Here is a 24,326-nt window from a genome sequence, read left to right as displayed (position 1 = left end):
CAAATGCAATCAAAACACAAAAGCACTTAATTACAAAAAGTTAGGCTACTTATCCCAAAAGCATACCTTGTCACAGAATACTTTAATCTGGCAGTATGCCCTATGGACCGGCTTGTTGCTTCGGGTGTTGTAACTGTATGTATCAATCTGGATGTTCAGTGGTAGCCCTTTGACTCCTTTCTGGGATGAGAAATCTGTGCTGAGACAGTTGACTGAGACGAAAATCTGAAATGAAAACAAAGCAAGTTAGCGATCAAGTAGTAAAACAAATAGATTCAACTAAAACATGAACACATGGCAGTTTTAATACCATAACATCTACGTAGGAGACAGAGGCTCACTCTACAAAATTCCTTTTCCAGCAGAGAGCTTTTTAAGTTGCAGCTAATGAAGATAGCAGCTGGGACTTCATAGCCACGCCCTTCACCAGTGTACCAAAGGCAATGCTTCTTCGTCCTTTACCTGTCTCTCAAAATAAAGGAAGTCCAGTTCTCTGGGTTCTGAGGCAGGTGAGTCTTCTGTAGACTCCTTTAGAGATGGGGTACGAGGCGTGCTCCTTCCGCCATTTCTGCTAAGGTTCCAACGCATGTACTCAAGGTTCTCAACAGCATTCCAAATATCTTTTGGCCAAGTACTGCCTACCTGACAATGCACAAGACTGCCCAGGCTCATTAGCAGTGTAAATCCAACCTGGACTAATACTTCATGATCAATTTCCCCCTAATTATCTGATTACTAGGAAGTGAAGGCAACTTCCAGAAGACTCAGGAAAATAGGAGCAGGAGAAAGACATCTGGCCTCTCAAGCCTGCCCACAATTCAATATAATCCTGGTGATCTGCCCCAAGCCTCATCATTATGAACCACATCTATCCAGGCAAAGACCAATTGCGTAGTGATAACGATTTTGGTCATTCTTGAGAACTTGCAGCAGATGTCCTGAGAAGGTGGTCCTGGGTCTTTTCCTACAGATCATCAGAGGATGGGGTTGGGTCTCTATGAAAATGCAGGTTTGATTTGCCAAGACTGTAGTAGATACAAAGAACCACCTGGTAGAAGCAGACTCGATAGGCTGAATGGCCTACTTCTGTTCCTATATCTTATGGTCTAAAAACTAGCTTGCTGGCTTGAATGTCTTCCTTTCTATTTTAAGTTACTGTTTCTCCACCATTCAATCGTGGGCTGATCCAATTCTTTCAGTCATCCCCACCCCTCTGCCTTCTCCAGAAGAGATGTCAGGGGTAAGATTCTTATGTAGAGAGTGCTGAGTGTGTGGAATGGGCTGCCGACGATGGTGGTGGAGGTGGATACGATAGGATCTTTTAAGAGACTCCTGAACAGGTACATGGAACTCAGAAAAATGGAGGGCTATGGGTAACCCTACGTAATTTCTAAGATAAGGACATGTTCGGCACAGCTTTGTGGACCGAAGGGCCTGTATTGTGCCGTAGGTTTTCTATGTTTCTATGTTTTCTGTTACTCACCATACCCTTTGATGCCCTGGCTAATCAAGAACCTATCTTTCTCTGCTTTAAATACACCCAATGACTTGGCCTCCACAACCGCTCGTTGCAACAAATTCCACAGATTTACCACCTGTTGACTACAGTAATTTCTCTGCATCTCTGTTCTAAATGAACGTCCTTCAATCCTGAAGTCGTACCCTCTTGTCCTGGACTCCCTTACCATGGGAAATAACCTTGCCATATCTAATTTGTTCAGGCCTTTTAACATTCAGAATGTTTCTATGAGATTTCCCCTCATTCTCCTGAACTCCAGGGAATACAGCCCAAGAGCTGCCAGGCTCCTCATACAGTAACCCTTTCATTCCTGGAATCATTCTCATGAATCTTCTCTGAACCCTCTTCAATGTCAGTATATCCTTTCTAAAATAAGGAGCCCAAAACTGCACACAATACTCCAAGTGTGGTCTCACGAGTGCCTTATAGAGCCTCAACATCACATCCCTGCTCTTATATTCTATATTTCTAGAAATAAATGCCAACATTGCATTCGCCTGCTTCACAACCGACTCAACCTGGAGGTTAACCTTTAGGGTATCCTGCACAAAGACTCCCAAGTCTCTTTGCATCTCTGCATTTTGAATTCTCTCCCTGTCTAAATAATAGTCTGCCTGTTTATTTCTTCCACCAAAGTACATGACCATACACTTTCCAACATTGTATTTCATTTGCCACTTCTTTGTCCATTCCCCTAAACTATCTAAGTCTCTCTTCAGGCTCTCTGCTTCCCCACCTATCTTTGCATCATCGGCAAATTTAGCCACAAATCCAGTAATCTCATAGTCCAAATCATTGACATACATGCCACACATAGTTTTCTCCAATAAGACCATTTCTGCTAGTAGATTTAGATACACACTGAAAGCAAAAGGCACAAATAAAGAAAAACAAACAAAATTCAATGAAAATAATAAGAACAAACTAAAGTACCAGAGACCTGGAATTAAAAACAGGAAATCTGGAATAAAAACAGAATATGCTGAAAAATCTTAGCAGGTCAGAAGGCATCTGTGGAAAGAGCATTTACTTTTAAAAACACTAAATCTTTTATTTCAAGTGGAATATAATTAAATACGTGATATCAAATAGCTGCCATTTTCCCCTCTCTTGTGCAATGAAAGACAACCTGCAGTTTTTCTGACAAAGAATGTAAACCTCCAGCATGTGCTTCTCCCACAATGGGAGCTGCCCTCTGCTGGAAACCTGCAGCAACAATCGTTTGTCAATCTATTCAATTTCAACCAGGGATGGCTGGTGAACTGACGTCACCCAAAGTTGTACCAGGGAGCACAGAACCATTCAGAGAAATCACATTGAAACACCTTCAAACCATAAACTAGATTTTCTGTAACTAGGTACAGTATTTCCCTGACTAACTGATGTTGCTCCTATCAATATTCCACTGCAGATTTAATTTACTTTTCTTAGATGTTACTGACAGATAGACAGACATACTTTACTGATCCCGAGGGAAATTGGGTTTCGTTAGAAATATAGCAATATAAAACCATAAATAATTAAATAATAATAAGTTAATCATGCCAAGTGGAAATATGTCCAGGACCAGCCTATTGGCTCAGGGTGTCTGACACTCCGAGGGAGGAGTTGTAAAGTTTGATGGCCACAGGTAGGAATGACTTCCTATGACACTCAGTGTTGCATCTCGATGGAATGAGTCTCTGGCTGAATGTACTCCTGTGCCTAACCAGTATATTATGGTTAGGCACAATATCTTAGTCATTGTCCAAGATGGCATGCAACTTGGACAGCATCCTCTTTTCAGACACCACCGTCAGAGAGTCCAGTTCCACCCCCACAACATCACTGGCCTTACGAATGAGTTTGTTGATTCTGTTGGTGTCTGCTACCCTCAGCCTGCTGCCCCAGCACACAACAGCAAACATGATAGCACTGGCCACTACAGACTCGTAGAACATCCTCAGCATCGTCCGGCAGATGTTAAAGGACCTCAGTCTCCTCAGGAAGTAGAGACGGCTCTGACCCTTCTTGTAGACAGCCTCAGTGTTCTTTGACACAGGAGTATAGTACATCTTCCAGTGAACTACGGTAGTTTAAATGAGAAAACAGTGTTCTGGTGAGTTTAATAGGAGTGAGAGGTATAGTACTCTGGTGAATTTAAAGAGATGATGAGAAATGGGACCCTGGTGAGTTTATAAGGAGGATGACCTAGTGACTTTATTGAAATGCAGAAACATATCCCAGTAAGTCAAATGCTGAACCATCAGAACACAAATGATCAGTTATACCATGTATGTCTCTTTATACCAAATAACTCATATGTAGATTATTGTGGATTTATTAGTAGGATGTGAACATTATTGGCAAGAACAGCACTTATTGCCCACTGGAAATTGCCCCTTAAATTGAATGGCTTGCTCCCACTTCAGAGGGCAGTTGGGAATACCATACCAGGCAGATTGGATAAGGATTGCAGACTAAATTCCCCCAGAAGAATATTGGTAAGCCAGATATATTTTCCTGACAGTTTCAAAATCACTATTACCATAACACATAGGAGCAGAATGAGGCCATTCAGCCTATCAATTCTGTAAAGCCACTCAATCATAGCTGATTTATTTTGCCTCTCAACCCCATTTTCCTGTCTTCTCCCCATAACCTTTAGCAACCTATTAATCTAGAGCCTTTCAATCTCTGATGTAAATATATCTAATGACGCATGTTCAAACAAACTATCCTCCACTCTTAATCAAAACTAGGCCAAATATAAAATTTGTCGCCAACATACAAAAAATCTGTGTGAATAGGGTCACTGTTGCAACCTAAAATGAAATAACATCAGGAACCTGTCACAGATATTCTACTCTATCCATACTTTCATCAATAGGTTCATTATTTTAATATTGCAAAATGGTCCAGTTCATTTAATTCATTCATTAATACACAAAGTCAGGCATCATAAAATCCGACATCTTACGTACTTCATTGTGATTTCCATGTCAAGAATGCTGCACAGAACATTTAAGCACTCATTTATTTTGTAGTCTGCGGAGAACCTCACCTGGTCCCTCAACACCAGCTCCATAGCAAAGAAAGCCCAGCAGCGTCTCTACTTTCTGCAGAGGCTGAGGAAAGTCCATCTCCCACCCCCCATCCTCATCACATTCTACAGGCGTTGTATTGAGAGCATCCTGAGCAGCTGCATCACTGCCTGGTTCGGAAATTGCACCATCTTGGATCGCAAGGCCCTGCAGCGGATAGTGAGGTCAGCTGAGAAGATCATCGGGGTCTCTCTTCCCACCATCACAGACATTTACACTACACGCTGCATCCACAAAGGAAACAGCATTATGAAGGACCCCACACACCCCTCATACAATCTCTTCTCCCTCCTGCCGTCTGGGAAAAGGCTCCGAAGCATTCGGGCTCTCATGACCAGACTATGTAACAGTTTCTTCCCCCAAGCTATCAGACTCCTCAATACTCAGAGCCTAGACTGACATCTGGCCCTATTGTCCTGTTTATTATTTATTGTAATGCCTGCACTGTTTTTGTGCATTTTACACAGTCCTGTGTAGGTCTGTAGTCTAGTGTAGCTTTCTCTGCGTTGCTTTTTTTCGTAGTTCAGTCTAGTTTTTGTACTGTGTCATGTAACACCATGGTCCTGAAAAGCATTGTCTCATTTTTACTATGTACTGTACCAGCAGTTATGGTCGAAATGACAATAAAAGTGACTTGACTTGACTTGAAACCATAATTGCAAAGTTTTATAGTGTATAAATCAATATTAGTATTGTTGGGTCCACAGGTAGTGGCACATAGTCTCAGAGTGTTTCTGTTTTTTATTATAGAAATTCTTTTATAGTTGGGCAGGTCTTTACCAAACGAGGTGGACTTAAAGCAAATACAGCACTTTATGTTTTACAAAACAATGAGGTCAAAACATTTGAGAAATAAAAATCTATAGAAGGCAAAAATCTGAAATAAACACAGAAAACTCTTGAAATGCTCAATAGGTCAGGAAGCATCTGTGGAGACAGAAACAAGGTTAATGATTCAAGTCAATGAACAAGGAAGAATTAGAAATCAATTACTGTATGTTCCAAATTGCAAGAAGAGAAAAGGTGGAGTGAATGAAGGAAATATCTGTAATAGTCTGGAGATCAAGGGATTAAATAACACAAGTGGTGGTGATATCAGATAAGAGAAGGTCGTGAAGACAGCATCTAAATATTTTGAAAGAAGATTTAAAAAAGGAAGAAATAAATGAGATCAAAGACAGGTTTGTGTGAGAAAGGGGTGGAGAATTATAATAATTGGCAACTGGAAGCTTAGAGTTACCCATGTGGACTGAAGGGAAACATTCTGCAAAGTGGTCACCCAATTAGTGTTTGATTCTTCCAACGTACAGAAAACTACATTGTTAACTATCACTGTAGTAAACTAGAGAGAGGTGAATTGCTGCTGTCCCACAGAGTGATTGGGTCCCCAGATGATGGAATAGAGATGGCTAACGGGCAGATATTGCATCCCCTGCAACTGCACAGAGGTTACTATAAGAAGGGAAGTAGGTGTTGGCAGAGAGGCAACGAAAAATAAACAGGAAATCATACTGGAGGGGAGGGAAACTTGTTACTGGTGGCATCATCACATTGCGAACAGTGGGAAGATTACAAAGTATGATTGTTGTATGATACATGGAGGCTGGTGGGATAGAAGATAAAGTCAAGGAGACCCCCATCCTTGCTCATGGTGGGGAAAGAGTGTGTGAGACACAAGTACAGGACACCAAACAGCCATGGTCACAAGTCTTGTTAACAGTGGAAGGAAACCATCATCATCGGAATGGGTATCATGGAGTCAGGAAAATTAGAAGAGTGGAATGGAGTCCTAATTGGAAGCAAGTTGACAGAAAATGTAGTCAATACACTACGGGCAATTAATCTATATTGGTTGCTAGCCTGTTCCAAAATGATATGGAATTAAATTTCAGTTTGAGAACTGCTTTAGCCAGGTAGTGGTGAAGAGGGTCTTGTTGGGTAAGGAAGAAAGAAAGGGGTCTCAGGCCATCCTGGTGAAGGAGGGAGCAGTAGAAGGATTGATATCCATGGTCCCAACAAGCTAGTTGGGGCCAGAAAACTGAACTCTGCTGAAGTGTTGAAGAACATCAGAAATGGAAAGGAATCACAAAGTCAAGTAGGTCAGACTATGTTTGGTTGGCAAAAATAAGCTGAAATAACAAATCTACCCGGACATTCGGGCAGAGGTAGGAGCTGTCAGTGAAAGCCTGTGGCACTAGGGAGAGACATTGTGAAGGACAGATTTGCAGACAAAATAAGGGCTGGGAGATAATGACCTGATACAGTGGGTGCCATGGTAATGTAACAGTTAGCACAAAGCTATTACAGCTCAGGGGCGTCAGAGTTCAGAGTTCATTCTGACGTCCTCTGTAAGAAGTCTTTGTACGTCCTTCCCGTGGAATGTGCAAGTTTTCCCACAGTTCAAAGACATGGTGGGTAGGTTAATTGGTCATTGTGAATTGACACATAATTAGGGTTAAATTGGGGTTCTTGGTGTTTGCTGAGGTAGTGCAGCTCAAAGGGCAGAAGGGCACATGGTATCACTAAAATCAATAGACATTCATTGGTGGGGCCATGGCCCAGAGGAAGTGGCAGAGAGCTGGTGCTCTGTGAGGTGAAGGTCAGTTCCCCAAGCCACTATAGTACTGTCGTTTGATAACCATATTGGCATCGATCCTCAGTGACTGGAGTACTGTGTTCAGAAGAGTGAGTGGGTACAGTGGAAAAACTGAGACAGCCACTGTCCAACACAGACAAAGCTGTAGAGGTGGGTACAATCACATTTGTTTAGACAGGTTCATGGATAGGAAAAGATCAACATGGGTGGTTCGGGCTGAAGGACCAATTTCTCTGCTGTATAGCTTTAGGACTCTATAACAGAGAGCAAGTAATATATCTTCACGGGTATATTTTAGAGAGACAAAGCAGTCTCACTCTACCACCAATCCGCCATTACTTGACTGAATTTATGGTCACATTGAACAACTTCTGCTTTAACTCAATTAATTTTGTCTATATTAAAAGTTGGCATTTTGGAAAGCCGCCCTGGTCCACCTGTCTCATTGTGGGATATGTTTCAGTCCCACTCTTGTTGTCCATCCACTCCACTTTTTTTTCTGGAACAAAGAGGTAAAATAAATTGGGGGGGGAAAGCAGAAGAAAAAAGGAAAGAAATAGAGGTAGAAAGAAAACAAAAAGAAAATGATAGAGAAAGCAAGCAGAAGCAAGAAGGGATGAAGGACTCCCAGAACTTTGTCACTGTAGCTGAATAAGATCGAAGAAGGCAGGGAGAAGAGGTGGCTTTATGAAGGAAAATGCAAATGAGAGGAAGAAATTGTAATCTGTGTTTGGAGAAGGGGAACAAATGAAGATGGGCAAGGACAAGAATAAGGGAAGCAGGGTATCATGTGAGTAAGAAGAAACCAATAGCAGCTAAGGCTAGGTGATAAAAGATGATAATTTCTGTGCACTGAAATGAGTAAAAGCAAGAACAAAAGTTGGCAGCATTGTAGAAATGGACACAGACGGTCTTGGTGAAGGATGAGAAAGAAGAAGGGCAGTAAACATTTCCATCAGGGCCTTCATGTAAAATCAGTTTTCCAAATATGGAGCAAACAGGAACAACATCCTATGAATTTTTCTTTGGACTGGTGAAGGAAGATTTCACCAGGTCAAGCCAAATGAAAACCAGGTAACATATTACACACCGTGAGTATCTCTGTAACATTGTTATCGTGATGTTGCTCTGCCATTAATTTGCTTTTGGTTACTGAGAGATCACTGTTCTCTACACAGGGGGTTCCTCCCACATTCCAAAGATGTATCAGGCAGATTTTTCCGAACCAACTCCAGGACAATGACCCAACAACGGAATTGCATCTCATTCATGCAATATATATGTTAAAGGGGTGAAACACTATAGAACAATGTCCTGATATGAACTATATATGTTTTGAGCCCTCATACAATCATTGTTCTAAGTAAACATAAAAATACAACATGATTGGAAGCTGAGAGTAGATACCAAGCAAAAGAGAGCAAAGAGCCTGAAGAGATAAAATGTTTAAAGTAAAAGTCAGAAAACACAAAAAATGAAAAACATATGGGCTATTAAGCTGCAATTAAATATCACACATGAAAGAATTAACATACTAGAGAGATGAGCTTCTATCATTTTGTTGTTTGTATTTTGCAGGTATTTCAGCTCGCCAGCAGATGGCACTCATTAGCTATAGCAAGGAATGAGGCTGTCATTGAGCAATCCAACAAGTTGGATCTTATTTATGCAACAGGTGTCTAATTCACTGTTAAGAACTTCCTCCAAGAAAAACCGAAGTGTAGCTTGTCTGATTTTTTGACTGCTTCTCCACCCTTTAATGACTCACTAATAAATTAGTATTTTAGTAGACAAATCAACCTTTAGATTTGGATCAGGTTTAAAAGTCACCAGGAAATGAAATTGATGATCCTTTTGATAACCTGCATTAATGACTTGTCTTCCACAACAATTTTCTCAAAAACTACATCGCATGATGTATAAAGTAAAATAAATGTTATGTCATTTTTGAAACTGAAACAAGATCCATCTAAATTTATATACAACCATACTGTTTTAGTAACTCAATAGGCTGTGTTATATAATTCTGCACATCAAGTATATACATAGCTGAGATTTTTATTTACTTTCGTGATTGAAGGTATTATTTTATTACCCTTCTCTCATTATCCTGAATAGTGGGAGGTGTTGTAATGTGAGTGTTATTAAAAGTAGGTTAATACTAATCGGGGAGTTGTTGGTAGCAAGAGGTGGGATCCGGAGGGTTGGCGGGGTCTGTACTTCCGCTCTTTTTACTCCCAGTATGCATTGTATATAGTTCCTCCACCCAGGCCGCACGAGGTACCTGGAAGCCTCTGTATTGTAAATATCATTTGCCGTTCCAGATAAAGATGCTCTTTTGGCCATCAAGTTGTCGAGTGGTCTTTTTGTAAAGTAGAAGTTACCACAGGAGGGGCAACCTTCTGTATGATAAAGGCACCTGTTCTAATGCTACTACACTTGATAATGATTTAAATCAACCAAAGGCTTTGACAAACTTCTTCAGTCCATCTCACTACATACCACCTTCCACATTGAACTGTGGCTCCAACACATATGACAAAGAGAAACACGAAGGGAATGACTTTTTGATGCTGCACCAATTGCCAGCTGTCCAGCAGATTATAATGATATCTGAATGTAATTATTACTCAGAAGCAAAGCTCTTTGCAGTAAGCCCATGCATGATGCATCAAAATGATCCAGCATTTGGTATTGTCTGAAAATGTCTGGGGCCCTGAGCCAATGCCTGTTTTAATGCAAATCAGAGTAAAATCACAGGGTAATGCGAAACAGAATCACTAAAATACAAATATAGTTCCGCTGAGCCCACCCATCATTTTACCTTTGCTGATTCTTCACTTTGTTATATTTGATGATTATCTGTTTTTGATGGGGTACCGTTCCACCTCCAGCGCTGACTGCCGGTTGCAGATACATAAATGCATGGCAAGGATTACTTTAGCAATGAAGGGCTGCTGCTTTTCAACAATACTAAAAGATGTACTGAGAAAATAGAAACCACTTTTCACTGCCTCAGTATTTCCAAAAACATTTTATTAACAATGATGGACTTTTGGAAATCCAATTGTTATTGTAAAATGGGAACCACAGTAAGTTGAACACACTGAAGGGAATGTAAAATATTACAAAGCAGATAATCCATTCAGTGATATTGCTGAAGGCAGCAGGGGAAGCCTCGCACCTTCTTGTGTCTCATAACCTTCCAGCCTCTTTCTCTACCACCCCCCTCCCCAGCTCCATCTGCCCCCTTTTTCCCCTACACCCTTGCCTTTCTCTCTTCTCACCCACTAGCTGTTGTCTCCCAACTCCACCCCTCCTCCCTCTCCATCTGGCTCCACCTATCCATCCCTCTCCTCACCTGGTTCCACTCATGACCTGTCTCATCCCTCAGTCTCACCTCCTTATATCTATCCTCTTACGCTTCCACTCTGTCACTGACTTTCAATCCAAAAAGTTGTCCATCTCTCCACCTCTCAACATCAATCCACTCAGTTCCTCCAGCTGTTTATTTTTGCCCTAGGTTACAGCATCTGCAGTTTCTTTTGTGTCACCAGGAATGTCCCCCAGCTTTTCTGCATAGTGCAATGGGCTTGTTACCGTCCACCAGACAGGGAAGGCAGTGTCTCCTTTTGATATCTCATTCAAAAATGACATCTTATTGAATACAACATGCTTTCAGTTCTACACTGAAATTCAGGCTGCACACAAATGAAACCCCACCCCACCCCTTTCTGGGCTCCTTTGGAAATGCGAGTGGTTAGCCCCCTCACTAACAGCCACTGGATTCTGCGGCTATAAACCCGTCTTTCTCCGGCTTCATATGTTTAAGGTGTTATGACTTTGGTCCCACCAAATCCATGAGAATGCGATGTCTCGCCCACCCAGTCCCCAGTTTGTGTGAATGCTGTGTGATTAACTGCCCTGCAATAGCCTGTTGGCATTAAATAACAGATTGCCCACTGCATGCAACCATAAAGAAATATATTTGTGAATATACTGCCAAAGAGTTAATAAAAAAAAGAAAGAGAAAAAAACAAAATGGCCCATTATAATTAATCGGTCAAACATGCACAGGTTGGAACTCAAACCTTCCAAAAGCCGTTTTCATCGATCCTTGGCAGAACTCTGCGCTGGGCTCCATCAAATCACGTTTCCCCACCAGATCAAATCCTATGACCAGCTCTCTCCAGTGTCTTCTCTCTTCCTCTCCCTCCGAACAAAGGCTAAGACCCACACAGCGGTGTCTGTCACAAAACCATTCCCCCAGCTTTCTCCAGAACCTTCTCCCTGTTCCATTCTCCTAAATGGATGGCCACATTCTCAAGCATCCCTCATCTCCCACGGTAACCTAAACACTGCTTCTGCAGAAAGTTTTGGATATAAATTGTCACCTTTCCTGTAGATTTATTTGCGAATCACATTCAGGTAACAGGAATAGCACTTGACTTTTTAAGTTGAAATGTAAAACACAATTCAGTAGGGTCAGATTTTTACATACAGGGTCCATGTCGAGGGTCTGTACCAGAAACAAAAGAGCCCATTGCTGCCTTCACAAATTCTACTCATGTTCCCTTCACAGCACTTTTTATTAATAACCTGCCTAAATCTGCAGGTTGATAGAATTCAACTTTTTGAGATAAGACTAGTTTCATATTAAACCACAAATGCACATGTAAATCTGTTATTAAATTCCCTTCACCACAGAAATACTCTCACCAAAAGCTTCTCGTTAAAATTAATTGCCTGAAATTTCCGCAGGGTTCTCCAGTAGACAAGTCTTGGGAATTTGGATTTTAAAACGTTGGAAATAGCCATTTGTCAGGTTTAATATCACTGGCATATGTTGTGAAATATGTCACTTTGCAGCAGCGGTACATTGTAATACATAATAAAAAGCTATAAATTACAATAAGAAGTATACATATATTAAATTAAACAACTCGTGCAAGAGAGCTAAAAATAATGAGATAGTGTACATGGATTCATTGTCCATTCAGAAATCTGATGATGGTGGGGAAGAAGCTGTTCCTGAAACATTGAGTGTGTGTCTTCAGGCTCCTGTACCTCCTCCTTGTTGGCAGCGATGGGGAGAGGGTGATGGGGGTCTTTAATGATGAATGCCACATTTTTAAGGAATCACCTTTTTAAGGTGGTCACAATGGTAGGGAGGCTAGTGACAATAATGGATTTGGCTGAGTTTACAACTTTCTGCAGCTTTTTCCAACCCTATGCAGTGCCCCCTGCATTAACTAGTTAGAATGCTCCCCATGGTATATCTGTAGAAATTTGCAGGCGTCCTTGGTTACATACCAAGTCTCCTCGAACCCCTAATGAAATATAGCTGCTGTTGTGCCTTCTTTGTAATTGTATCAATATAGTTGGCCCAGGATAGATCTTCAGAGATGTTGACACCCAGGAACTTGAAACTGCTCACCCTTTCTACCGTTGACCCCTCGATGAGGACTGGTGTGTGCTCCCTCAACTTCCCTTCCCTGAAGTCTATAATCATTTCCTTGGTCTAAATGACATTGAGTGTACGGTTGTTGTTGTTGTGGCACCACTCAACCAGTTGATCTATTGCTGGGATTTCCAGCATCTGCAGATTTTCTCTTGTTTGTAATTGATCTATTTTACTCCTGTGTGCCTCCTCGTCACCATCTGAAATCCTGCCAACAATAATTGTGTCGTCAGCAAATTTATAGATGGTGCTAGAGTTGTGCCTCACAGCCTCACAGTCATGGGTGTAGAGAGAGCAGAGCAGTGGGCTCAGCATACATCCTTGAGGTGTGCCAGTGTTGATTGTCAGGGAGGAGGAGATTGGAGCTGATTAATCACTCATATCTTATACCAGACACCCCAGAGGCATGTAGTATTTGGCTGTTGCTGCTCAACATTGCTATTGAGGGATGAGCTCTTGGATTTTGAGTCAAGTCTATTTCTGAAGCTTATGAGAAATGTACTCACAAGTGAGTAAGTCTATGCATAATAATCCCAAGTGACCTCAGTACAGTGAGTGCTCAGGATATTTCTAAGCTCGTTGAACAATTCTGGTCCCTTCCATTGCTTCAGTTGCAGATTCTCTATTGACGCCATGTATGCTGCTGAAAGTCGAATCTGCATTATTAGTGATGCATGGCCCAGAAACAGGTTCAGAAACATTGAGCCTTGCAAGCAAAAAAGTTCTGGTGGCTAACCTGCCCCAGGGAAATTCTGGCTCCAGTGAGGCTACTGCCTGAAATTAAGGACTGCAGCTTCCTAGTATTTTTACTGCAGAGCTATAGCTTCAGTAAACATTTGTTCAAACCCCATTTAAATGTATAAACAGTAGTTCTGTGGAGTTTATGACAAAAGAGCAGTAGCACCTTCAAAATTCACAGAGTTAAGTGCATTTCTTATTCTGGTTAAGAGCAACCTGGGTGTGCTGGCGGTAATATAGACAATCAGGTTGTGCAGGTTTTTGCATCCAACCACCATAAATTAGTTGTCTAACAGGTCCAGTCATCATACAAGCATCCATCAATTCTTTATCTTTTGAGTTTTTGGAATTTTCATTGTTTGGGAAATCACTCTTGTTCTCAGATTGGTAACAGATAATTCTTGGGCGAAGTATTTTTGAACAAGTTTGTACCCTGGGAGAAACTCAAAAGTAGCTTCGAAACATTGAACTAAAGCAGCTCTAACCCCTGTATGCAAATTATTCTCCCTTCCTGGAACTCCACCTTTAACTAACACTGAACCACAATTTGAAAGCCCCTGTCACAGTTTAAACCTTCACAACACTGGCCAACAGATCAAGAAGAAATGCTCTCTCTCTAGATTAGAACCATTATTGCATTCAGACATCCTGAAAGCCAAGCCACTGAAGAAGAAATGTTTATTGCGAGACATTGCTATGCTTGTCAGCTGAATTTGGGGTCATTGTTTAAAGATTTAAAAAAATGGGATGCCTATTTAAAACCATGGCAAAGTGAACAGCTTTCTTTTAAGGGTTCACAAGTCTCAAGAACCCGCTTTCTGAAAAAGGGATGGAAACAGTTCTTTTAATCTTTTTACGGCAGAGTTAAATAGAACTTTGATGAGGGTCTGGATAGGTACCACCATGGATAAAATTGTAGAGCTGAGATTTAAGTCACAATCCTTTTAAATAGTGAAGCAGGCTTGAGGGGTCAAGTGACCTACTCCTGCTCCAGATTCACATGCAATTAATATAAAATGTCAGTAGACCAGTGGGGTTGTTTCCCGCGAAGTTGCTGCTAAGTTTTTAAGATCTGTATTCTTTGCAGCCTGCAAACCACACTGGGAAGATACTGTATTCAAACATGTATTTTCTTTGCTTTAGCACACATTTTCCACAAGTAGGAGACAGAATTATGCCTGGAGTTTTTTTACATGAAGCTGAACTGATAAGCGACACTGTGAAGATAGATGCAGAGGGAGAAAGAAAGAATAAAACACACATGCAATGCAGATTATATTTTCTAATCGAACAAACTGGTCATCATTTCGTGGTATCTTCCAATTCACCAGTACAGCAAGGTTCCTTTATTGCTAAGAACCTCCATTTGTGAACATTTCCTCGTTCCTTTCAATTTGTGGAATGAAGATTAATCATGTGGATATGTACTTTCTTTGTTCATAAGGGCCCAGCATGTAAGTGCAACTACAAAGGAATCATGGCAGTGCCTCTACCTCCTTAGGAGTTTGCAAGGATTTGGCATTACATCTGAAACTTTGACAATTCTATAGATGTGTGGTGGAGAGTACATTAACTAGCTGCATCACAGCCTGATGTGGAAACACCAATGTCCTTGAAAGGGAAATTCTACACAAAGCAGTGGATACGGCCCAGCCCATCATGAGTAAAGCCCTCCCCACCACTGAGCACATCTATGCGAAGCATCGTCGCAGGAAAGCAGTATCAGGGAACTAACCACCCAGACTGTGCCCTCTTCTCACTGCTGCCATCAGGAAGAAGATACAGGAGCCTCTGGACTCACACCATTAGGTTCAGGAGCCCCTCAACTATCAGGCTCTTGAACCAAAGGGGATAAATTCACTCAACTTCATTTGCCCCATTATTGAAATGTTCCCACAACCTATGGACTCACTTTCAAGGACTCTTCATCTCACGTTCTTGATATTTATTGCTCATTTATTGTTATTATTTCTTTCCTTTTGCATTTATACAGTTTGTTGTCTGTTGCACAGTGGTTGAACGCACAAGTTGATGTGGTCTTTCATTAATTCTATTATGGTTATTATTCTATTGTGGATGATTGAATATGCCTGGAAGAAAATGAATCTCAGGGTTGTATATGACGACATATATGTACTTTGATAATAAATTCACTTTGAACTTTAAATTAGGAGACCTATTTAATTTCTCAACTAATATCTTTTTGATTAAGAGTGAGGGTTACAGTATTTTAGGCTATGATTAGTAACTCTAAAAAACAAGTATGGCTAAACTAGCTCAAGATACACAGAAGCGAGGGAAGACACAACTTCCTTGCGCCCATTTCACCTTTACATCAATAACACTTCCATCCACAAATCTCATATCCGTTCACTTTTTTGACATCTAGAAAAATCATTGGTTTGTGACGAACACCATCAGATGTTATGTTTAGAGGCAATGCTCAGTTTTTTTGAGATTATAACTCTACCCAACTATAAAAACAAATAAGGGAAAACAAATTGCTGGAGAAACTCAGTGGGCTGAGCAGCATCTGTAGAAGCAAAGTATAGAAAACATTTCAAGTCAAGACACTGCATCAGAACTTATGCATAAAAGATTTTTGATCTGAAATGTTAATCCTTTGCCACCACAGACACTGCTTGTCCTGGCGAGTCCTTCCGGCAGTTTGTTTTCTGCTCCAGATTCCAGCAACTGTAGTCCTTTGAGTCACCAATTATAAAACAGGTTTTGTCAGAATAGAGTATTTTTGCCTGTGATCTGTTCACCAAACTAAATTGCAAAACAATGATCCCAGTTCTCATTCAAACCAACAAAGGAGTGCCAAGCCAAGAAGCTGAATGGTGCACCATGACAGTGGGGGGGGGGGGGGGGCATTACTGATGGGACGTGATGTTCAAAACACTGTAGGGTCAAAGGTCAGAGCAATCTAACATTGCGCCCAGTGTAAGGAATTCAGGAAAGAGGAGAGAATGGGTAAGCTGGATGGTGGGGGGCAGGGAGGAGAGACAGTAAGATGAAGGAGATGGAAACCCAGTGTATAACGAAACTGTATTACTCTATTAAACTTCAAGGCATCATTGCTTATATTAAGCGTTTCAATTTTGCCTTTATTCCATTTGTGAAAACATGATAAAATTGCATGCAATTATTTTGCTGTGAATAGAAACAGTAAATGTTGCAATACTCAGCAGACGAGCAATGGCTCGTGACACAGTTAACATGTCAAGCCAAAGATCCTTCAAAAGTATTCTGATAAACAATAATTGTTATGAAACATGATCAGGCTGAAACCACAGAGGAATTGGACCCCCTTTACCCAGCATCTTGTTAGCAAAGGAGCAATCGCTGAAGAACGAAATTGAGGACCTGAAGGCAACATTGCTGTATCAGAGGGAAATGAGAGATTGTTCTGTTCTATGTTTGACTGAGATATAGCTTACTCTCAGCACACCAGATATGGTGATTAGACGCAAAAGCTTCTCGGTTCACAGGATGGACTGAACTGCTGATTCAGAAAAGGCATAAGGTGGAGGGGTATGTGTTTCATGATAAACTCTCGGTGGTGCTTTGATGTGGCTGTTTTTTAACTCATGTTCCCCCGACCTTGAACACCTAATATTCAAATGCCATCTATTCTATTTATCTAGGGAGTTCTCCTCCCTAATCCTGACCACAGTTTACATTCCACAAGTAGCCAACAATAAACAAGTGCTTGAGATACTACATGATACTGTCTCCAAACAAGAAACAATCCATCCCGACGAATTTCAGCTCATGGTCAGGGACTTCAACCAGGCTTGTTCGAAGACATTCCTGCCCAATTACCATCATCTTATAATTTGTAGCACCAGAGGTCGCAATACACTAGTCCACTGTTATACTAAGACAAGGTATGCCTACCATTCCATACAAAGACCACAGTTTGGCAAATCTGATCACTTGGCTGTGCCTTCTCCTACCCGCATACAGGCAGAGACTAAAGAGCAAGGCTCCAGAGATTAGGACAAGAAAGAGATTGGTGCAGGAGGCAGAGAAGCTGCTATGCGGTTGCTTCAAGTCGGTGGACTGGGCCGTGTTCAAGGGCTCATCTGGGGACCTGGATGAATACACCGTGGTTGTCAGGGACTTTATAAAAAACAGTTGTTGATGAATGTGTCCCCAATAAATCATTCCGAGCCTTCCCAACCAGAAGCCCTGGCTGAACCATGAGATCCACAATCTGCTGAGGTTCAGGTCAGAGGCATTCAAGTCCGGAGACCAACAAGGTTAGAAGAGGTCCAAGTACTACCTCCGGAAGGCCATCTCATGGGCGAAGTGGCAATTCTGGACTAAACTTGAATCAATGGAGAATGCTCGACAGCTGTGATGGGGCTTGAATACCATCTCCTCTTATAAGTGAAATCAAGCAACATAGGCAACAGCAGGGATTCGCTTCCAGATGAGCTCAATGCCTTCCATGCTTGTTTTGGCTGTCAAACCATGGAGGACTCATAATGAATTCCCACAGCCCCCAGTGATCCTGTGAGCCGGACGTGCATGTAGCCTTCAGGAGGGTGAACTCACGAAAAGCATCCGGCCAGATGCGGTACCTGGTCAGGTTCTAAAGACCTGTACTGCTCAAGTGGCTGGAGTGTACATGGAGATCTTTAACCTTTCACTTCAGCCATCTGAGGGACCCACCTGCTTCAAGTAGACTTCACTTACACCGGTGCCTAAGAAGTACGTGGTGATCTGCTTCAAGAACTTACATCCAGTGATGAAGTATTTTGAGAGTTTGGTGGTGAAACATTGGAAACACTCTATTGGGGTCAAGGGATATGGGGAGAAGGCAGGAACGGGGTATTGATTGTGGATGATCGGCCATGATCACACTGAAAGGCGGTGCCAGCTTGAAGGGCCAAATGGCCTACTCCTGCACCTACTGTCTATTGTCTAAACATCATCTCCTGCCTGAGAAGAGACTTGGATCCGCTCCAAGTTGTCTACTGGCGCAACAGGTTCACAGAACATGCCATTTCATTGGCTCTTCACTCCATCCTGGAACATGGGGACAGCAAATATGTAATCATCAGGATGCTCTTTATCAAATACAGCTCGGCTTCATCTGCGTCCCCCCCAAAACTAATCAATAAGCTTCAAGAACTTGGCCTTGTACCTCCTTATTCAATTGGATCCTTAATTTCCTCACCTGAAGACCCCAGTCAGTTCAGATTGGTAACCTCTCCTCCACAATCTCCATCAGCATATGTACACCACAAGTCTGTGTAACTAGCCCCTGCTCTACTCTCTTTACACTTATGACTGTATGGCTAAGCACAACTCCAATACCATATCTAAGTTTGCAGACATTATCACTGTCATTGGCCGACAAAGGTGGTGACAAATCAGCATACAGGAGGGAGATTAAAAATATGGCTGAGTGGAGCCACAAACAACAACCTCTTATTCATTGTGATCAAGACCGATTATCGACTTCAGGAGGAGGAAATCAGAGGTCCATGAACCCAATGCCCTTGAATGGAAAATACTACAAAAAGCAATGGATACAGCCCAGTCCATCTCAGGTAAAGCCCTCCCTACCATTGAGCAGAGCATTGTCACAGGAAAGCAGCATCCATCATCAGGGAACCCCACCACCCAGGACATGCTCTCTTCTCACTGCTGCCATCAGGAAGAAGATACAGGAGCCTCTGGACACACACCATTAGGTTCAGGAAACCCTCAACTTTCAAGCTCTTGAACCAAAAGGGAGTAACTTCACTCAACTTCATTTGCCCCATCCTTGAAGTGTTCCCACAACCTATGGAGTCATTTTCAAGGACTCTTCATCTCATGTTCTCGATATTTATTGCTCATTTATTTATTATTATTATTATTATCATCATTATTATTATTATTATTATTATTATTTCTTTCTTTCTTTTTGTAATTGCACAATTTGTTGTCATTTGCACATTGGTTGAAAGCCCAAGTTGGTTCGTTCTTTCATTGATTCTGTTGTAGTTACTACTTTATCATGCATTTATTGAGTATGCCCACAAGGAAATGAATCTCAGGGTTGTATATCGTGACATAGATGTACTGTGATAATAAATTTATTTGGAACTTTATTTCTCTCTCAATTAATGCTTCCTGACTTGCTGAGTGGTTATAGTATTTTTGGTTTTTATTTCAAATGTCTCGCATCTGCAGTTTTTTTTTATTTTTGTTTTACTGTGATCATATCTAAATAGTTTGGAGAAAATATATTCCATAATCTGGATACATATTCTCCGTAGCTTTACCCTAGCATAGGTAGTCAGATATGACTTCCCATTCACACAATCAGACTCCATTTCTCCAAGTATTGGTAGATCCTATCCCTTCAGCAATTTACTCTGTGGTGATATCAGGCTCACTGGCCTGCAGTTTCCTGGCTTGTTTCTGCTACCCTTTTTAAACAATGGTACCACATATACCTATCTACAGTGTCAGTGCGGGTGGAAATCAGAAACAGGACAGGAGGAGTCACTTTATTGAGAGTATTTTATAGCCCCCCCCCCCCCCCCCCCCACCGCCCAACACCCACTCCCAAGCACAACAGGGACACCAGGGAGCAGATTTTGGAAAGGTGCAAAATAACAGGGTTGTTGTTATGGGTGACTTCAACTTCTCTAATATTGACTGGCACCGCTTATCAGGCTCAGATAGGGCAGAATTTGTTAAGAGTGTCCAGGAAAGATCCCTGACACAGTATGAGGCCAGGTCAACTAGAGGAGATGCTATACTATATCTAGTACTAGATAATGAATCTAGTCAGGTGACAAACCTCTCAGTGGCTGAGCCTTATAGACTCAGTAACCACAACTCCCTGACCTTTAGCACAGCTTTGGATAAGGATAGGAGCAAACAGTGTGGATATTATTTAATTGGGGAAGGGTAATTATAACGCTATTAGGCAAGAACTTGGAAGAGTAAATTGGGAAGAGATGTTCGCAGGGAAATGTACAACAGAAATGTGAAGGTCGTTTAGGGAACACTTGCATGGAGTCCTGGATTAATTGGTCCCTTTGAGGCAGGGAAAGGATGGTAGGGTGAAGGAACCATGGTTGATAAGAGAGTTGGAACATTTAGTCCAGGGGAAGAAGGAAACATACTTAAGGTTTAGGAAGTAAAGATTATACAGGGTTTTTGAGCATTATAAAGCAGCTTGGAAGGAGCTTAAGAAGAGACATGAGAAGATCTTGGCAAGTAGAATTAAGGAAAACCCAAAGGCATTCTATATGCATGTGAAAAACAGGAAGATGACTAGAGTGAGGGTAGTACTGATCAGGGGTAAAAGAGGAAAGATGTGTCTGGAGTTGGGAGAGGAAGGAAAGGTCTTTAATGAATACTTTGCTTCATTATGCACCAGTAAGAGGGTCCTTCTTAAATGTGAGGTCACCACAGGACACACTAATATGTTGGAACATGTCGAAGTTAACCTATAACCACTAGTTGTAGTCCCACCCACCCTGAGTGGGAAAAGCACTTACCCTATCTATAGCCCTCATAGTTTTGTATACCTCTATCAAATCTCCCCTCAAGGGAGCTAGGGCTTTACTCTTTGGAGAGAAGGAGGATGAGAGGAGACATGATAGAGGTGTACAAGATATTAAGAGGAATAGTCAGAGTGGACAGCCAGCGCCTCTTCCCCAGGGCACCACTGCTCAGTACAAGAGGACATGGCTTTAAGGTAAGGGGAGGGAAGTTCAAGGGGGATATTAGAGGAAGGTTTTTCACTCAGAGAGTGGTTGGTGCGTGGAATGTTCTGCCTGAGTCAGTGGTGGAGGCAGACACACTAGTGAAGTTTAAGAGACTACTAGACAGGTATATGGAGGAATTTAAGGTGGGGGGTTATATGTGAGGCAGGGTTTGAGGGTCAGCACAACATTGTGGGCCGAAGGGCCTGTAATGTGCTGTACTATTCTATGTTCTATGTTCAATCTTCAATGTTCCAAGGAATAAAGTCCTAATGTGTTCAATCTTTCCTTATAACTCAGGTCCTCCAGTCCTGGCAATATTCTAGTAAATTTTCTCTGTACTCTTTCAAACTTATTTACATCTTTCCTGTAGGTAGATGACCAAAACTGCACACACGGGGAGAAGGTAAAACTCTTCACAGGCAGGATACAAACCCGGATCGGTGAGCAGTAGTGTTTTAAAACCTTGCGCTCATCAATACGTTATTGTGCCACTGTAAAACCACAATAAAAAGCAGTGTAGGATGATGAATTGAGGATGATTTACCTCCCTGTGGATCCTGAGGTGGCTAATGATGCCAATGAGGGAAACATAGATTTTTCCACAAATGATGCAGTTGCCATATAACAAGTAGTTTCTAACTAAAAGTCTATTTTCATCTCCTCCATAAATTTCCCACGGTTTTATTTTCTTCATTTGTATTTACCCACCCTTCCACACCAGCTATGCATTAACAAACAAAACTCCTCCAACCAAGAGAAGTTGAAGGCTATCTTGATGGTTGACTCATAAATAGTGAAAGAATTTCTTTTTTCCCTTTCTGAAAGCTGAAAATTGCATCACAACATCTACTGTTTAAACTTTTCCACCCCCTTTCTTTGAAATTTACAGGTAATTTAATAGACCTCTTAGCTCCCAGCAATGTAATAGCCTGTTTACACATTGACATCACCACATACACCCATGTTTGCAGACAAGGCATTTTGTTCTCAACATATTAAAGCCCCTTTAAAAACCATAATTGTTATTTTATTGTTTATAATTCTCCTGTTACTGTCCATATTTATCTTCTATTTTCCCCTAAACCACAAACCCACACCCAGTATTATTTGGTAATTTTCCAATTTCCAATAACAATAATTTTATTTGAAGAGGAAAACAACTACAAATCTTAAAGCAATCAAGGTGTTGACCACTTTTCTGGTGATTGTGTGAAATGTGAATTTGCTGAGAGTAAGGTACAACAATGATAATATTCATTTATCGCCATTCTCAAGCAAGCAAGTAACTTTAACAAATTATAATTATTTTGTTCAGGCAGCTACAGAGCTTTGAAAAGTAACAGACTGAGAAATGAGGAAAGTGAAGCTCACCAACTATAAGGCAAATACCCCAAAAGATACTACTCTCAAATTACCCAAGTGCATCCCAATTTTAACTTCATACCAATCCCAACTATACTGCGTCGCGATGCATATAAAACTATATCCGAACTGTATTGTGTCATTACAGAAGATTACATCCTTTTTCAAGGTAAACTTTGCGTGTTTATCTTAAATAAATCTTTTATTCAATGAGTAATCTGTGTCTACTTAGTTTTGGTAGAGAGGGAATTTCTGTATCAGGAGCCCAATATTCTTTTTACCCATGTCATAGAGAATATTGGACCAACTCTACAACTTTATTATTTGTTCAGGGGTGTGTGCTTAGCCCACTGCTCTACTCTCTATATACCCATGACTGTGTGGCTAGGCATAGCTCAAATACCATCTATAAATTTGCTGATGATACGACCATTGTTGGTAGAATCTCAGGTGATGACAAGAGGGCGTACAGGAGTGAGATATGCCAACTAGTGGAGTGGTGTCACAGCAACAACCTGGTACTCAATGTCAGTAAGACGAAAGAGCTGACTGTGGACTTCAGGAAGGGTAAGACGAAGGAACACATACCAATCCTCACAGAGGGATCAGATGTGGAGAGAGTGAGCAGTTTCAAGTTCCTGGGTGTCAAGATCTCTGAGGATCTAACTTGGTCCCAACATATTGATGCAGTTATAAAGAAGGCAAGACAGCCGCTATACTTCATTAGGAGTTTGAAGAGATTTGGTATGTCAACAAATACACTCAAAAACTTCAATAGATGTACTATGGAGAGCATTCTGACAGGCTGCATCACTGTCTGGTATGGTGGGGGGGAAGGCTACTGCACAGGACCAAAAGAAGCTGCAAAGGGTTACAAATTTAGTCGGCTGCATTTTGGGTACGAGCCTACAAAGTACCCAAGACATCTTCAAGGAGCGTTTTCTCAGAAAGGCAGTGTCCATTATTAAGGACCTCCAGCACCCAGGGCATGCCCTTTTCTCACTGTTACCATCAGGTAGGGGATACGGCAGTCTAAAGGCACACATTCAGTGATTTAGGAACAGCTTCTTCCCCTCTGCCATCCGATTCCGAAATGGAAATTGAACCCTTCGACACTAACTCACTTTTTAAATATATATTATTTCTGTTTATTGCACAATTTTAATCTATTCAACATATGTACACTGTAATTAATTTACTTATTTATTCATTATTATTATTATTATATTTTTTCTATATTATGTATTACATTGCACTGCTGCTGCTAAGTTAACAAATTTCACATCACATGCCGGTGATAATAAACCTGATTCTGATTCTGATTTCTGTTGTCTTAAAGGACAATAGGAACAGCTAACTTCAAAGCAGATCTAAGGTTATGTCATCTTTAATTATACTTGAAAATTCATGACTCTGGTCTCTGGTCCATGTCGTGGGAGGAAAAAAGTAGACTGTGTGATATAGGGCTTGTCAACAACAGAGTTGATTAGGTTAAATTCATTATCTCTCACCCACAGAAAGGCTGCCACTAATCCATGTTGAACAAATGGATCCAAGGCAGGGAAGCAGCAGAATTGCTGCAATTCTGTCCTTGACTATACCATGTCCAGCCGTTATAAAGGACTCTTGGCTCACTGCCTCAACTGAAGAATTAACAAAAACGCCAAGTATCATGAATTTATATCACTACATGCATCATCAGAAAATGATTAATAAATGGGTGGCGTGGGGTGGAGGGCAAGCTTTATCAAGGTGAGAACTAAAACTTTCTGCTGACTTTTCCTTCCATCTGTCAAAAGTGTGCTGGCACTTGCCAGAGTCTTCTAATCAGTTGAACACA

At 41.3% G+C, this 24,326-nt stretch overlaps 1 protein-coding gene and 1 long non-coding RNA gene across 4 annotated transcripts in view; one reads left to right on the top strand and one right to left on the bottom strand.

Annotated features, from left to right (window-relative positions):
* LOC140733493 (uncharacterized) overlaps nt 1-24,326 on the top strand; it is a 96,331-nt gene that overhangs the window by 8,023 nt on the left and 63,982 nt on the right. The gene's annotated exons all lie outside the window — the stretch shown is intronic.
* Nucleotides 1-24,326, bottom strand: part of grhl1 (grainyhead-like transcription factor 1) — a 109,506-nt gene that overhangs the window by 27,421 nt on the left and 57,759 nt on the right. For all 3 annotated transcript variants that reach the window (XM_073056885.1, XM_073056886.1, XM_073056888.1), the window contains exon 10: nt 67-225. In XM_073056885.1, the coding sequence (XP_072912986.1) occupies nt 67-225 (159 nt within the window). The remainder of the gene's footprint in view (nt 1-66; nt 226-24,326) is intronic.

This window comes from Hemitrygon akajei, chromosome 9 (genome assembly GCF_048418815.1).
Source record: "Hemitrygon akajei chromosome 9, sHemAka1.3, whole genome shotgun sequence".
In the NCBI taxonomy this organism is placed as follows: Eukaryota; Metazoa; Chordata; class Chondrichthyes; order Myliobatiformes; family Dasyatidae; genus Hemitrygon; species Hemitrygon akajei.
Note: the sequence above shows the minus strand (reverse complement) of the source record. Positions and strands in the feature narration are given on the sequence as shown.